The 12,538-nt window shown below is 57.6% G+C and overlaps 1 protein-coding gene across 1 annotated transcript in view; it reads left to right on the top strand.

Moving 5' to 3' along the window:
* Positions 1–12,538, top strand: part of LOC118020052 (calmodulin-binding transcription activator 1) — a 642,738-nt gene that overhangs the window by 563,602 nt on the left and 66,598 nt on the right. The window contains exon 9 of the mRNA XM_035019893.1: positions 1,985–2,119. Within this exon, the coding sequence (XP_034875784.1) occupies positions 1,985–2,119 (135 nt within the window). The remainder of the gene's footprint in view (positions 1–1,984; positions 2,120–12,538) is intronic.

The following is a 12,538-nucleotide window of genomic DNA, read 5'->3' as shown; positions in this document are numbered from 1 at the left end:
TTTCAGGTGGGGGCTTTGGAATGTGGCCCCCCGATACCATCCCGGCAGGAACAGGTAGGTCTCGGGTGGGCTGAGGTTGCCTGCAGCAAGATTCTAGGTGAGAAAGCCTGGCAGCTTGGCTTAGAGTGGTGGCAGGGGAGATAGAGACAAGTGGAGGGACCAGGACTCGCTGATGGACTGAATGAGGGGAGGGAGAGAGAGCCGAGGACGTGCCCGGGGCGATGGCCTGCCTGCACCGAGCTGCTGGTCCGGGACACGGAGACTATGGTAGGTCCTCTCCTCTCCGTCTGTCTCTCTGTGGAAGGATGGGATGCTTTCGATCGGCCACATTCTAGCATCACAGGTTGTACAAGTGCTGGGAGATGCTGGGAGGTGTGGAGAAGAGCAGCAGTTGAGGAGCCCCCCCCACCCCGCCCCCTGGGGTCAGAACATCAGAGAAGCCTTGGGCTCCCCAGCCTCCAGCCGAGGCCAAGAGGCCTGCTAAGAGCCGCAGAGCTGAGCGGGCTCAGATGGGATATGTGCTGGCTGCCCTTTCTCCCTGTTGGTAAACAAGGCAAATCTCCAGGGAGGATGAGTGACCATGAACTTGGAAATCTGCCTGGGGACGCCGTCAGGGCCTCCGGAGGTTCTGGACTTGGCTGGGCACCCTTGCCCAGAGAGGCACTCTAGGAGGTCCTATGGGAGGGTCCCCCACCCACCATGGAGCCAGCTGGTTCAACTTCTGGTCTGGAGCTAAGAGACCACACCAGGATAGAAAGCAGAGGGGAAAACCCACTGGTCACCCTGAGGCAGTGACGTCCTGAAGACCTGCTCTGGGGACAGTGACATCATACATCCACCTGGAATGAACAGAGGCCTCAGGTCAACGAGCTGGTTTTCTCATGGGAAGTAAGGTCGGCCTCAGAGGGAAGCTGGAGCTCTACTCTGCCCTGGGGAGCAGCTGACTTGGACAGCCTTCTCAAGCCTGTAAACTGCAAAGCAAGAGCCCAAACAGTAACATGATCCCCATGTGCGTCCTCCCTGGAAATCTGTCCTGGGGAGGCCCTGGGCACTGGTATCTGGTGTTCCAAAAAAGCAGGGCAGAGAGCACATAGCCCTGAGTCTACCAGAGGAGGAGGCCTGGTGGGGTGAACAGCCTGCACGCCCATACTGGGCCCCGGGGGCCGTCTCTGTGGGCCACGACCCCCAAGATTTCAACAGGAGCCGTGCATCCCCTTTAGCCCCAGAAATGAAGCAGGTTTCTGCCAGGGGTGGGCTCTCTTCTTGCCAACAGTGAGAATGTCCCAGTTGTTTATTCAAGCAATACAGTTTCCACTGAGCCCTGTGCTGGGGACAGAACAGTTAATGAGACCCACAGGGGCCTGCCTGCCCAAAGCCCACCGTCTAGGCATTGGAGGGAGCTGCAAGCTTCATGGCAGCACCCGAGATCGGCCCCCCTGGGCCCAGACTAACAGGCGCGGCTGAGGCTCCTCCCTCATCAGGAAGGCAGGGGAACTTCTGAAAATACATGGAAGGCCATGCTGAGTGCATCAGGACAAGCTTGTAGGATAAGGTGAAACAGAGAAATAAGCACCAAGACTCCAAAGCAAATGCTGTACCTGGACCCCATCTAGGATGGATGGGATGGGGGAGAAGTCAGGCAGCCATGGGGCAGGGTTGCGAACCATTCATTCATGCATTCATTGAACAAATCCGCACTGACTTCCGAGTACCTGCCCTCGCCAGGGAGCCGAGGAGCAAACAGGCAATTACAATATGGGGTATGGGAGTGATCACAGGGCACCTGGCTGAGTCTGGGGTCCCAAGAAGTTTCCTGGAAGAAGAAGCACTACATCTGGGCCTCAAGGAATGAGCAGGCAGAGGCTGGGGGTCACCCAGTGAAGGGGGGGTGGGGAGGGGGCACTCCAGGTTCCCGTGTGGTACATCAAGTTGAAGGGTGCCCACCTCCACCCCTCAGCCTGACCTCTCTTTCCTTTGCTTTCAGCCCACGACACTGGTCTTGTGACCCTACAAGTTGCCTTCAACAACCAGATCATCTCCAACTCAGTGGTGTTTGAGTACAAAGCTCGGGCCCTGCCCACACTCCCCTCCTCCCAGCATGACTGGCTGTCATTGGACGGTAAGAACAGCGCTCGGGTTGCCTTGCCAGGTGCTGGGGAAAAGGGACACTTGGGGACCTTGTGCACAGGGTGTAGAAAAGAAGGAAGCATTCAGGTTCCCTAACATCCACTCGGGGCAAAAGTCTCCACCACAGAAGGACGAACTGGGTCACCGCCCCCAATCTGGATCTCTCTCTGGCACAGAATGAAGTATATGAGTTTGGGCCTGCAGCTGTCAGTCCTGCCAGGGGATCTGAGTGGCCAGACAAGGCCCCGAGTTGCTAAGAGGTCCCTCTCTGGACAGATCCTGAGAAGCAGGGTCTGAGCATCCTCTGTTGCCCCCCCCCCCAAGCCAATTTCTATGGTGTCCTCGAAGACAGAGCCCCCGGAGGCCATCACCAAGTCCCAAGCCTCTTAGAGATGAAAGCAATGTGGGCAGCTGAGGCGAGGCGGCTCAGGCTCAGCTCCTTTCGTGTTCCAAGGCCTGGACGGGGCGGGGGGAGAGGGGGCTCTGCATTAAGTGCTTTTGCCTCTTAGGGACAACAAACCAAACCTCACGGAAGCCCACAAACACCTGTCACCCCCAGCTTCTAGGCTGTTTCTACTTTAGCCTCTGCCCCATAGAGCATGTGAAACAAGTGCAGGATCATCATTGTGGCTGATGGTGGAGGGCCAGGGAGCTCCAATAGGCTCAGATGGAGGAGACAGGACCTGCTGTCCCAGGATGGCTCTCTGAGAGCCACTGGCCTTGAACATGAGTTTGGCACCAGAGGCTCTGCAGAGAAAAGCTGCCAAAGACAGGTGGGGGTGCTTAGGTCAGAGGCTGCGCTTCCCAGCTCTGAGCATGCCTAGCAGAAGCCCTGGAGCTGGCCTGGGGAGCTGAGCTGGTAGTCCGCTCTCTGCCCCCAGACAGAGCGGGAGGGATGGCTACACACACGTCAGTATCAGGACAGCCTGCTGAAGCGCCATTCTGTGGGGTACTTGCCAGAGACCTCATCAGCCTGAGGTGTGCGCCTTAACTAAGCTGCCCCTGGGCCCTCTGCAGGGATCACTTCCTTAAGCACCTCTCCCCTGCACACTGCAGCCCTTTGCCTTGTCAACTCTCAGACTTCCCCCTTGCTGCTGGCTGCTGGAGGATTTTCTGGGCTTGGGCACTTGCCCTGGGCCACTTTCCTGAGCCACCCCATGTGCAAATCTCAGCCTCATCCCCGCTCAGCTCCAGCAGTGACAGGGTCCCTGGCAGCCACCCTGGCCACTGAACCCTCCGAGCTGTTCCCAGAGGTGGCTTTGGGTCAGCAGGGATCTGCACCCTGGCAGAAGCTGCGTGGGAGCACCAGGCTGGTCTTGGCAGCCACCCTGGGCAAGCCTGGAGCCAGCCGGAGCTGTGAGGATGACCTGCAGGATTGTAACAGAGAAGGGCAGGGTGACCAGGGGCTCCCGTTCAGGAAATCCGGTTTCAGCTTTGCAGAACAAATGGGAAATGGAGCAGGGTACTCTGCAGAGTCCTGGCTCTCCCTGAGTGACCAGGTCACCTCACCAGGATGGACTGGAGGATACTGGGACCAACGTAGGACCTGCCTGGGAGATGGAACCCTTCCGAGAGCCAAGACTCAGCCAGGCAGTGCCTGGGAGCAGAGGAAATGTCAGCCATTCCCCCCCATGGAAGCCCAGAGAGCAAGCTGTACCAGGAGGTTACGGGCGGGGGGGGGGGGGGCTGTGACAGAGACCATGGGGAAGGAAAACCCCCTCTGCTTCATTACAAACACACTTCTGAGTCCTCAACCATACCAGGTCCCTTAGGCAATGAGCCTGCTACCAAGCTGGACAGCTGCTCCCCGGCAGCCCCTTCCCAAGAGGACTTGGAGCTCTGACCTCCAGAGGCCTGCAGTTGAAATAAGCATCCTCCAGCCCCTGGAAAAATACACAGGAGAGATGACAGGTTGGGGAAAAGACGGGAGAGGCCCACCCCAATACAGAGAACAGACCAGGGCCCCTGCAACACCTCATGAGTCCCTCTCCCTTTGGTCTTGGGCAGGTATCCTTTCAAGTAATGGGAGGGGAAGGTGGCCAGAAGGTATCCCTAAACGAGTACAAGTGCCTTATCCACCCAAGGAAAAGGTTCGCAGGATTTCACCAGCCTGATAAATAATAACCGTGGGGGGAGGGGGGCCAGACCTGCAGCCGCAGCGCCAGGGCGTAATCGGCCTCGTGCCAAGTGGACAGCTGGGACAGCCCCGAGGGTAGGGGTCTCTCCGGGCCTCTGGCCAACCCTGTGGCTTGGCAGTGAACTTGGCTTGGCGGGGGGGTGGGGGTGGGAAGACGCTGCAGGGGCCAGGCTTGCAGAAGCCTCCCTCTCCGCTCCTCTCTCCCCTCCCGCCCCCATGGTTACTGGGCAGATTCGCCCTGGGAGCTGCTGGGAGGTGGGGACGCGCGTGCTGCGGCGGAGAAGGGGAGGAGAGGGGGTGCAGAGGGGAGGGGGCGAGGGACTGCAGCACCGAGCAAACTGGGGCGCGGCGGCCGGGCGGCGCGCGTGCACACACGCACGCACGCGCACACGCGCACGCACGCCCGCCCGCACCCCTCCCCCACCCCCCTCTGCAATGCAGGGGCGCCTCGCGCCCGCCCGACTGCGGCAGGGCTCCGCGCGCGCGGGGGGCAGCGCCTCTCCCCAGCCCGGCGGGACCAGCGAGCCGCGGGGAGCGCCGCGCGCTCGCAGCCCGGCGGCCGGCCCTGCCTGCGCCTCCGTGGCCCAGCTCGCGATCGCGGGGGCGCTCTCCGCGCCTCCCCCGTCCCGGCGGGGAGAAACGTTTGGGGCAGAGGATTTCTGCCTTCGTTTGATTTTTGGAATGGATGTTTGCCAGACGGAAGGCCGCGCGGGGGCACGAGCGAGGAGCGCCGCAAACCCGCACGCCCGCGCGCGGCCGCGGGGGCGCAGCTTTTGTTCTCGGCGCAGCGCTGGTCTGAGCCGCAGGGCCGGGTGGGGGGCGAGCTCCTCCGGCGACGTGCTTCGGCACCCTGGCCCCAAAGTGTCAGCCGAGCGCAGCCATGCAGGCGGAGACCGAGGGAGGAGATGGGTGGGGGGAGGAGAAAGGGGGTGCTGCCTCGGCCACTTAGCTCGCTCGGGCAGCCCTTGGGAAGCGCAGCGCTTCCAGGCCCAGGAGCTGCAGCTCCTCCGCCAGCCCTAGGTGGCTTCTCCCCTCCCCACCCACCCCCAGCCCTGGCTGCCTGGGCCCCCGCTGCCTACCACAGGCTCGCAGGTTGTAGGCCACGGTTCGTCTTTGTCCTGTGAATGTGTGCGTGAGTGAATGAGTGCCCACCAGACACATCAAAAGAGCTTAATCCAGCCCAGTGGCAGGAAGGCTTCCAGACCTAAGACCTCAAGCCTGAGCAGGCATCAGCTGAGTCCAGAGGGATGGAAAGGAGTGTCTGTCCCAGGGAGAGGGGGCAGCGAGGGCTGACGGGGTGGATGGGACGGTGGCTGGCTTTGGCCAGGCTACTCTGAGAACTACCATTTTCACCATGTCTTACCCCAAAGGTGCAAATTCAGCACAGATTTCCCAGGGCCTGATCCCAGAGTGTCTCGGGCAGGCCAGCTGTGCATTTGGGAAGGCAGTGGGACATCTTCTAGGCTAGAGGCAGGCAGACTGAGTTTACCCTGGAGACGTTTGTGGAGGGACTCTGGGGAATGTCTCTTCTGTCTGCCCTGGGTCCTGCAGACACAGACAGCCGACAGCCGGGGCTGTGCTCGCAGGGAGAGGATGTGCTGTCCGTTTAGATGGTCTCCCCGTGCCTGTGTTTGCAAAGAGAATAAACCCAGGCCATTTGACACTGCGGCTCTAGAGCCGAGGGGGTGGGGCTCCCATCTCACCAAGGGCACTGGGACACCTTTAAGTGACTCCTGTCCCTGGAATAGAAGATGAGTGGGACTTTTGGGTGCACTGTTCTTTCACTTGCAGTCATCTAATTCTTCCCAAGGCCAGGTTGAGAAGCCCCAGGGTCCCTTGGGCCCCACCCCACCCCACTGGCCCCCTTCTTGGAACCCCACTAAGCTGCTTAGACTTAGACTCTATTTTCAATAGCTTCTCAGGCAGCTGGGCCTCTGCTGGGCGAGAGGATTGGAGTGAGGCTTGGATGCAGCTTTCTTGGGCTCGCCAGCTGGCCACCAGGGCAGGCCTCCTGCTGACCCTCAGGGGCAGGGGAGGGACCTTTTCATCTCCAGCAGAGTGGGGAGCAGGGGCTAGAATTGACTTCAGACACTAGGTGCCTGCTTCCTGCATAGGAAGACCCAGGGCAGGGTGGGCACCCACCAGGGCCAGAGGGGGTTATCTAGTAAGCCAGCCTCCAGGGCAGCCTGCCTCAGGGTTAGACATCTGGAAAGATTGAGAGTAGGGAGAGCTACTCCCTACTAAGGAGGTGGAGAGAAGGAAAAGCAAGATTTGGCCTCCCAGTTTGGCCTTGTGCTCTGACCAAACCCTCTATGCTAACAGATGGAAGATGTGTAGCTGGGGTGGTCCCTGGCTTGACCCCCCCATCTCCAAGCTGCCTGCCCTCCTCCCCCATGTGGCTGTCCTCCTTCCAGCCACTCCCCTGAGAGCAGGCTCCGCCCACCAGGAGCCAGAGACCACACACTGACCTAGAGACCCTGGGGGTAGCCCAGTGGCAACAGGAGACACCATTCCAGCTGTGAGACTGACCCCCAGAAGCCTCCGGGCGTTTTTTTCTCCCTCCTATAGTGACTCTCCAGGGTGTTTTGGACCAGCTGCTCCCTGCCTGGCTCCCTCCCTCCTGCAGACCCACAGTCCACCTCCCAGTTATCCTCCTTTGCACCTGTGGAGTGATGCTGAACTGTCCACATGGGAGAACATGCATAGAGCCAAACAATTTAGTTGTAAATAATGTGGAATGCTACTGTTTTACTAAAAATAAGGCAGTTGATTTTATGGACTTGAATACAAAATTCACAAGAGTTTTTAAGATAAGACATACGGTGGGAGTGAATTGTCTTTGACTTTGGAGAGCTGCCTTGAAGTCCATCCATAGCCAGTGCCCACGGGCCCACCCTCACCTGTGCTTGGGAGGACTTCGGAGGAGAAACTTGAGGAGCCCTGACATAAGGGTCCTCCGCATAAGGAAGAAGTGGGTACTTCCCAGAGCCTTCTGGCATTCATCTGGAGTGGGTTAGCTCATGGGTACTTCTTTGCATGAGCTAACCTTCTTCCGTGTACCCCAGACCTCACTCCTGAGACAAGGTGGCAGCTGGTTTGACGTGATCTTATATGTGGGACTTGAAGCTGAGTGGGAGGAATACCCCCATCTCTGAGCTGCAGCCTGCCCGGCCAGTGCCTTCCTTCAGAGCATGGGCTCTCTTCCCATAATCAATCTTTGTGGGGTCGACATCATTACAGATTGGGGGTGGGTGTCTATCCTTAGCCCTCCTTAGCCAGGGACCAAGCGGCCTGGTCCTCAGATGCCTCCTGGAAAAGTGATCTCCTGCTCTTTGCAGCTGGGGCCACAGCAGACAGATCTGTGAAGGTCTCCTCTGTGTGGCAGGGAATGGGTCACCTTGGAGCTGGGCCTCACCCGCCTCCTTGCAGCAGTGACAAATGGTGCCCTGCAGAGAACCAGCACTGAGAAGCAAGCCCAGCATCTGCAGAGGCCAAGGAGGCAGACTCTGCATCTTCATCCTGGCTGCAGGAAGCAAAGGAAAATCTGTGGAGGGAGCCCCAGAGCTTGGGCAGATGTGGGTGCTCTCGTAGGATGGGCTTGCCTGCTCCCTGCCTCATCATGAGGCATCAAGGTGGGAGGCTCAGCCAACTTATCCTTGACCATTGCATTAATGTCCTGGGGCTACTGTAACCAATGACCACAGACTCAGAGGCTTAAAACAGAAATATATTCTCTCAAGGCTCTAGGGGCTGGAAGTCCAAAATCAAGGTGTCAGCAGGGCCCTGCTCCCTCTGAAAGCAATAGAGGAGAATTCTTCTTGACTCTTTCAGCTTCTGGTGGCTGCTGACGATCCCTGACGTTCCTTGGCTAGCGGCAACGTGACTCCAATCTCTGCCTCTGTCATCACACGGCACCTTGTCTCTGTGTCCCCATTTTCTCTTCTTATAAGGGTACGAATCATTAGATTAGGGCCCACCCGATCCGGTAGAAACTCATTATAACTACTTACATCTGTAATTAACTAATTACAAAAACTTTATTTCCCAGTAAGATCACATTCTGAGGCAGAGGGAGAAGAGAGTGCCCTAGGAGAAAGCAGGCTACACGGACATTCACAGAACATTCCAGAAGGAGCAGTCAGGGGAGGCGGAGGGACCAGGAGAGGGTGTCATCACAGAGCCTAGGGTCTGGAGGGCCTCACAAGGGGATGGGGCGGTCAATGGGGTTAGAGGTCCTGAGAGCCCGCAAGTTGAATGGCCGTGAACAGGCAATGAGGTGCTCTCTCCTGGGCCACTGTCTTCTCCCCGAGGGCTTGGCCCCACCCAGGGCTCCCATTATGGTAAAGGTGCAACATCCCCTCCATCATGCCTCGTCTCAGATCTAGAACCATCCATCTAACTGCCCCCCGGAACAACTCTGCTCAGATTTCTCTTGGGCAAAGTCAACATGTCCCAAATGTTACTCACTACTGTTCTTTTGTTGTCCCCCTGCAACCCTCCATCTCCTACACCATTCCCCACCCCAGGAAGCCAGGAGTCGCCCCCTCCCTGCACCCCATCACCATCCTAGCACTTTTGTCCCCCCGATTTCTCTTGCTTCTCTGCATCCCCTGTCCACCACCTTCACAAAGCCCAACATAACCTCATGTGTGCAAACCAGTCTCCTGGCCTCTCGTCTTGCCTCCTTCCACCAGGTACCATCGGTTCTTCATGTACTGTGCACCAGACACTGCTCCAGGGTCTGGGGAACCTTTATTTGCATAGAGCTTATATTCCAGTGGGAGAGAAAGACAACAAACAAATCACAAAGAAAATATCAGGGTGCTTAAAATGGTGGCCTGGTAGAGGGTGCCAGGGTGGCTACTTCAGGTTGGGGGGATCCGAGGAGGCCTTTATGGGAAGACAATATGACAGGAAAGGAGCCAGCCACAGTAAGAGCATGGAAAGAACATTCCAGGCTGGGGGAATAACAAGAACAAGGTTCCCGGGGAGAGAATAAGCCCGGCGTATTGGAGGAGCTGAGGAGGTGTCTGTGGCTGAGCAGAGGAAGGGAAGGTGTAGGGGCATGAGAGGGGTCCAGGGAGGTCAGCGGGAGCCAGGCCACGTGCAGCCCATCAGCCAAGGCAGGGAGCTGGAATTTTATCTTAAGGACAATGGGGGCCACGGGAGGGTTTTTGCAGGTGAGTCAACACCCTCAGGTTTATGTTTTTGAGACCCCCCAGCCACCTGATGCTCTCACAGTACAGGCAAGAGATGATGGGGACCCCGACAGGCCGATAATGATGGATCCCCAAGAGACACAGTTTGGGATTTGGAGTCAAGGCTTCTGCAGATGATTTGAACATGGAGGATGAGGGAGAATGATGGGTCATACCTAGGCTTGGGGCTTGAACGACTGGAGTACGGTGGATCAGTCCTGAGATGGAGGAGTAGGAAGAAGCAATAGGTTTGGGAGATGGGGAGTGAGGAGTTTGGTTTTGGTCCCGTCGTGCTCCATTGCCTTGTTAGAGTCAGCAGTATACATTTGAAAGTCTGCAGGTCAAGGAGAGTCCAGAATGGAGATAAAATTTAGGAGCCATCGTCTCATAGATGGAATTTAAAGTCATGGGCTACCTGCCATTGCTCCATGGACGAGTGTAGATAAAGGAGGGGGGAGGGTGCGGGCCCACCGTGGGCTCTCCCAGACATTAGGATGTCAGACAGAAAGGAGGCTGGCCAAGAGCCTGGGGAGGAGCAACCAGCAAGTCAGGAAGAAGATGAGAAGATGTGATCCCAGGGAGGCTAGGAGAAGAGGGGGTGTCAAGAAAAGGGATGTGGGCAGCTGTGTCACCTGCCAGGTGAAGGGGGGGCAGAGCCTTCTAGGCAGAGGAAGCCACATGGAGGGAGGCCCTCAGGCAGAAGGAGCAACGTGAGTTGAAAGAACCCAGAGAAGTGGCTGAAAGCTCTGGATGAGAAGGTGCCAAACCTGTCTCTGAGCTCAGAGCCACCACACCTTCCCCGGTCCGGGGCAGGACAAGAAGGCCCAGGAGGCTCTCCAACTCCTACCTGACCCAGGAGGTCCTGTGCCTCCCCCACCTCTGCCCTTCCTTGTGCAGCAAGAGGAAGTACAGGGCCTGCTTTGCCTGCCTTGCCTTCTGTTGTTGGGGTGCAGGGACTGGGGGTGAGCCCCAAGGCAGGAACCAACTGTGACTTAGCACCAAAGGGCGTGTGGATGTCAGACCCCGTGGGGATGGCTCTGAGCCCCAACCCCTGGTTGTTGCTGGAATGCAGGAATCCTGCAGATGGGCCCAAAGCCTGCCTGGCTGGCGCACTCGGGCAATTGCACCCCTAGCTCCTCAGAGGATTATACCGGACTCCCATGATCCTACCACATCATTTGGATGTGGGCAGCTGTGCTCCCGAAGCCATAGCCTCAAAGAAAGGCCTCTTGGCCAAGCTGGGCCCCAAAGAGACCAGAAGCCTGGGGATACAGACAGTCGAGCCAGCGTTTTGCTGGCTTCCTTAGCCTTTCCAGGGATCTGGCTTCCTGAATCTACCTCCCTGGAAAAGAATGGAGATGTCGATCGGTTTATCCAGCCGTGGGGAGCCATGGTCCTAAGACTTGGACACTCAGAACATGATCAGCAAGGAGAAGAGGCCAGGGGCAGCTCTGGAGCTGGTGTGGCCCCCTGAAGGAAGTGAGTCCTGGAGGTGCCAGAGCAGGATGAGGGGAGACACCTCCCCTCGGGACAGAGCAAGCAAAACAGCCTCTGACTGGGGCCAGGAGCAAGGCCTCTCCTTTCCAAAACTCCTAAAAATACATACATTTCTGATCCATCTGAGCAGCCCAGCGACCTTGTCCCTACCTGTGACAACAAGCCATTCAAAATAGTCTGCCAGGCCGAAGACCAGCTACCCCCACGGCAGTAACCCGCGGAAGCTTTACACTTGTGACCCCGAAGTCCTCTGTTTGAGAACAAAAAGTGACAGGCAGGTATGTGTCAGATGCTCCATGCTTAATAAGAATAACAGGAGACGTCTTAAAAATCAGCAGCGGAGTGGAAATAGCAGCAACAAACTTGGAATCTTCGGGAGTCAGAACTTGAAGGAAGCTCAGTCAGCACGTAGTCCAACCTCCTCATCCTTCTGGCAGGAATGTGGGCTCAGAGAAGGGTGGCCACTTGTCCCCAAACCATTGCTGAATCAGGACAGAACCCCCTCCTGACTCCTGGCTCAGCGAGCACCCCTCCCTGCACAGCCAGACTCGCCGAAGCTCTGGAAGCCAGGACGCAAGGTCCGAGGAGAAATGAGCTGACTCGAAGCCATGGGTGGTGTGGGGGGTTGTGGTTTCCATCCCTCAGCCCGTGTTTGCTCAGGTGTCCTGGCTGAATGGGCTGATGCTTCTTCCCATGATTCGCAATGACGAGACAGAGAACAGCCACTTGCCACCCACCCTTGCGCCGAGGGACTGGTTTCTGACATCAGCAGAGGGGGAGGCCCCCCCAGGTGTCCAGTCCCAGATGTGCTGGAGATGTGAGCAGGGAACTCTGCCCCGGTCCTCACCACATTCAGCAGCACCCATGTTTAGAAGAGCTGGTGACAACTTGTATCACTTCAATGACATCAAGCTGAGTCCAGCGGTCTTGACACACATGGGAAAGCTGGCAGACCTCTGAGCCACCATGACTGCCTCTTTCTGCAAAAGCTGCTTTTAGGACAGAGCTGCCCACCCAGGGGTTACACCTGCCAGGCCCTATCCATGAAGCATTTGTGTGTATTGAGGCACTGAACTTCCCAGCAGCCTACGAGGTCCGCCATCCTCCGAATGAGGACACTCAGATGCAACAGTAAGCCAGAGATGCAGAGAGAATCATACCCTGGTGGTCCGACTCCACCTGCTCGCTCTTGACTTGCACACAGTGAGAGTCTTCCTCTGAGCCTCTTCTGCCTGCTTCCGTCCTGCTGCTTCTGACCTGGCCCCCAGAGCTAGAAGCATCCCTTCTCCCTGCTCCTCTCTGCCCATGATGCTGCCTTTCCACCCCCCCCACCTGCCCCCCCCTCCTCAGAGCCAAGCAGTTTACAAATTAGGACCTTCAAACCCTGCAGGGCTTCCTCCCCACCCAGGTCTGCCCCTGTCCTATCTTAGGCTTTTCTTATCCCATAGCGCCAGTTTCCCGCCACTTTCTTTCCCTTCCCACCTGCGCTATATGCCACTGACGCGTTCAGAAAGAGTGGACAGAGCGCCCACTATGTGACAGGCACTGTGCAAGGTGCTCTCTGCTGGGAGAGACCGAC

This window comes from Mirounga leonina, unplaced genomic scaffold (genome assembly GCF_011800145.1).
Source record: "Mirounga leonina isolate KUSES-001 unplaced genomic scaffold, KU_Mleo_1.0 Mir_173, whole genome shotgun sequence".
In the NCBI taxonomy this organism is placed as follows: domain Eukaryota; kingdom Metazoa; phylum Chordata; class Mammalia; order Carnivora; family Phocidae; genus Mirounga; species Mirounga leonina.
The sequence above is the reverse complement of the archived record's forward strand: the minus strand, read 5'-3'. Positions and strand labels throughout refer to the sequence as shown.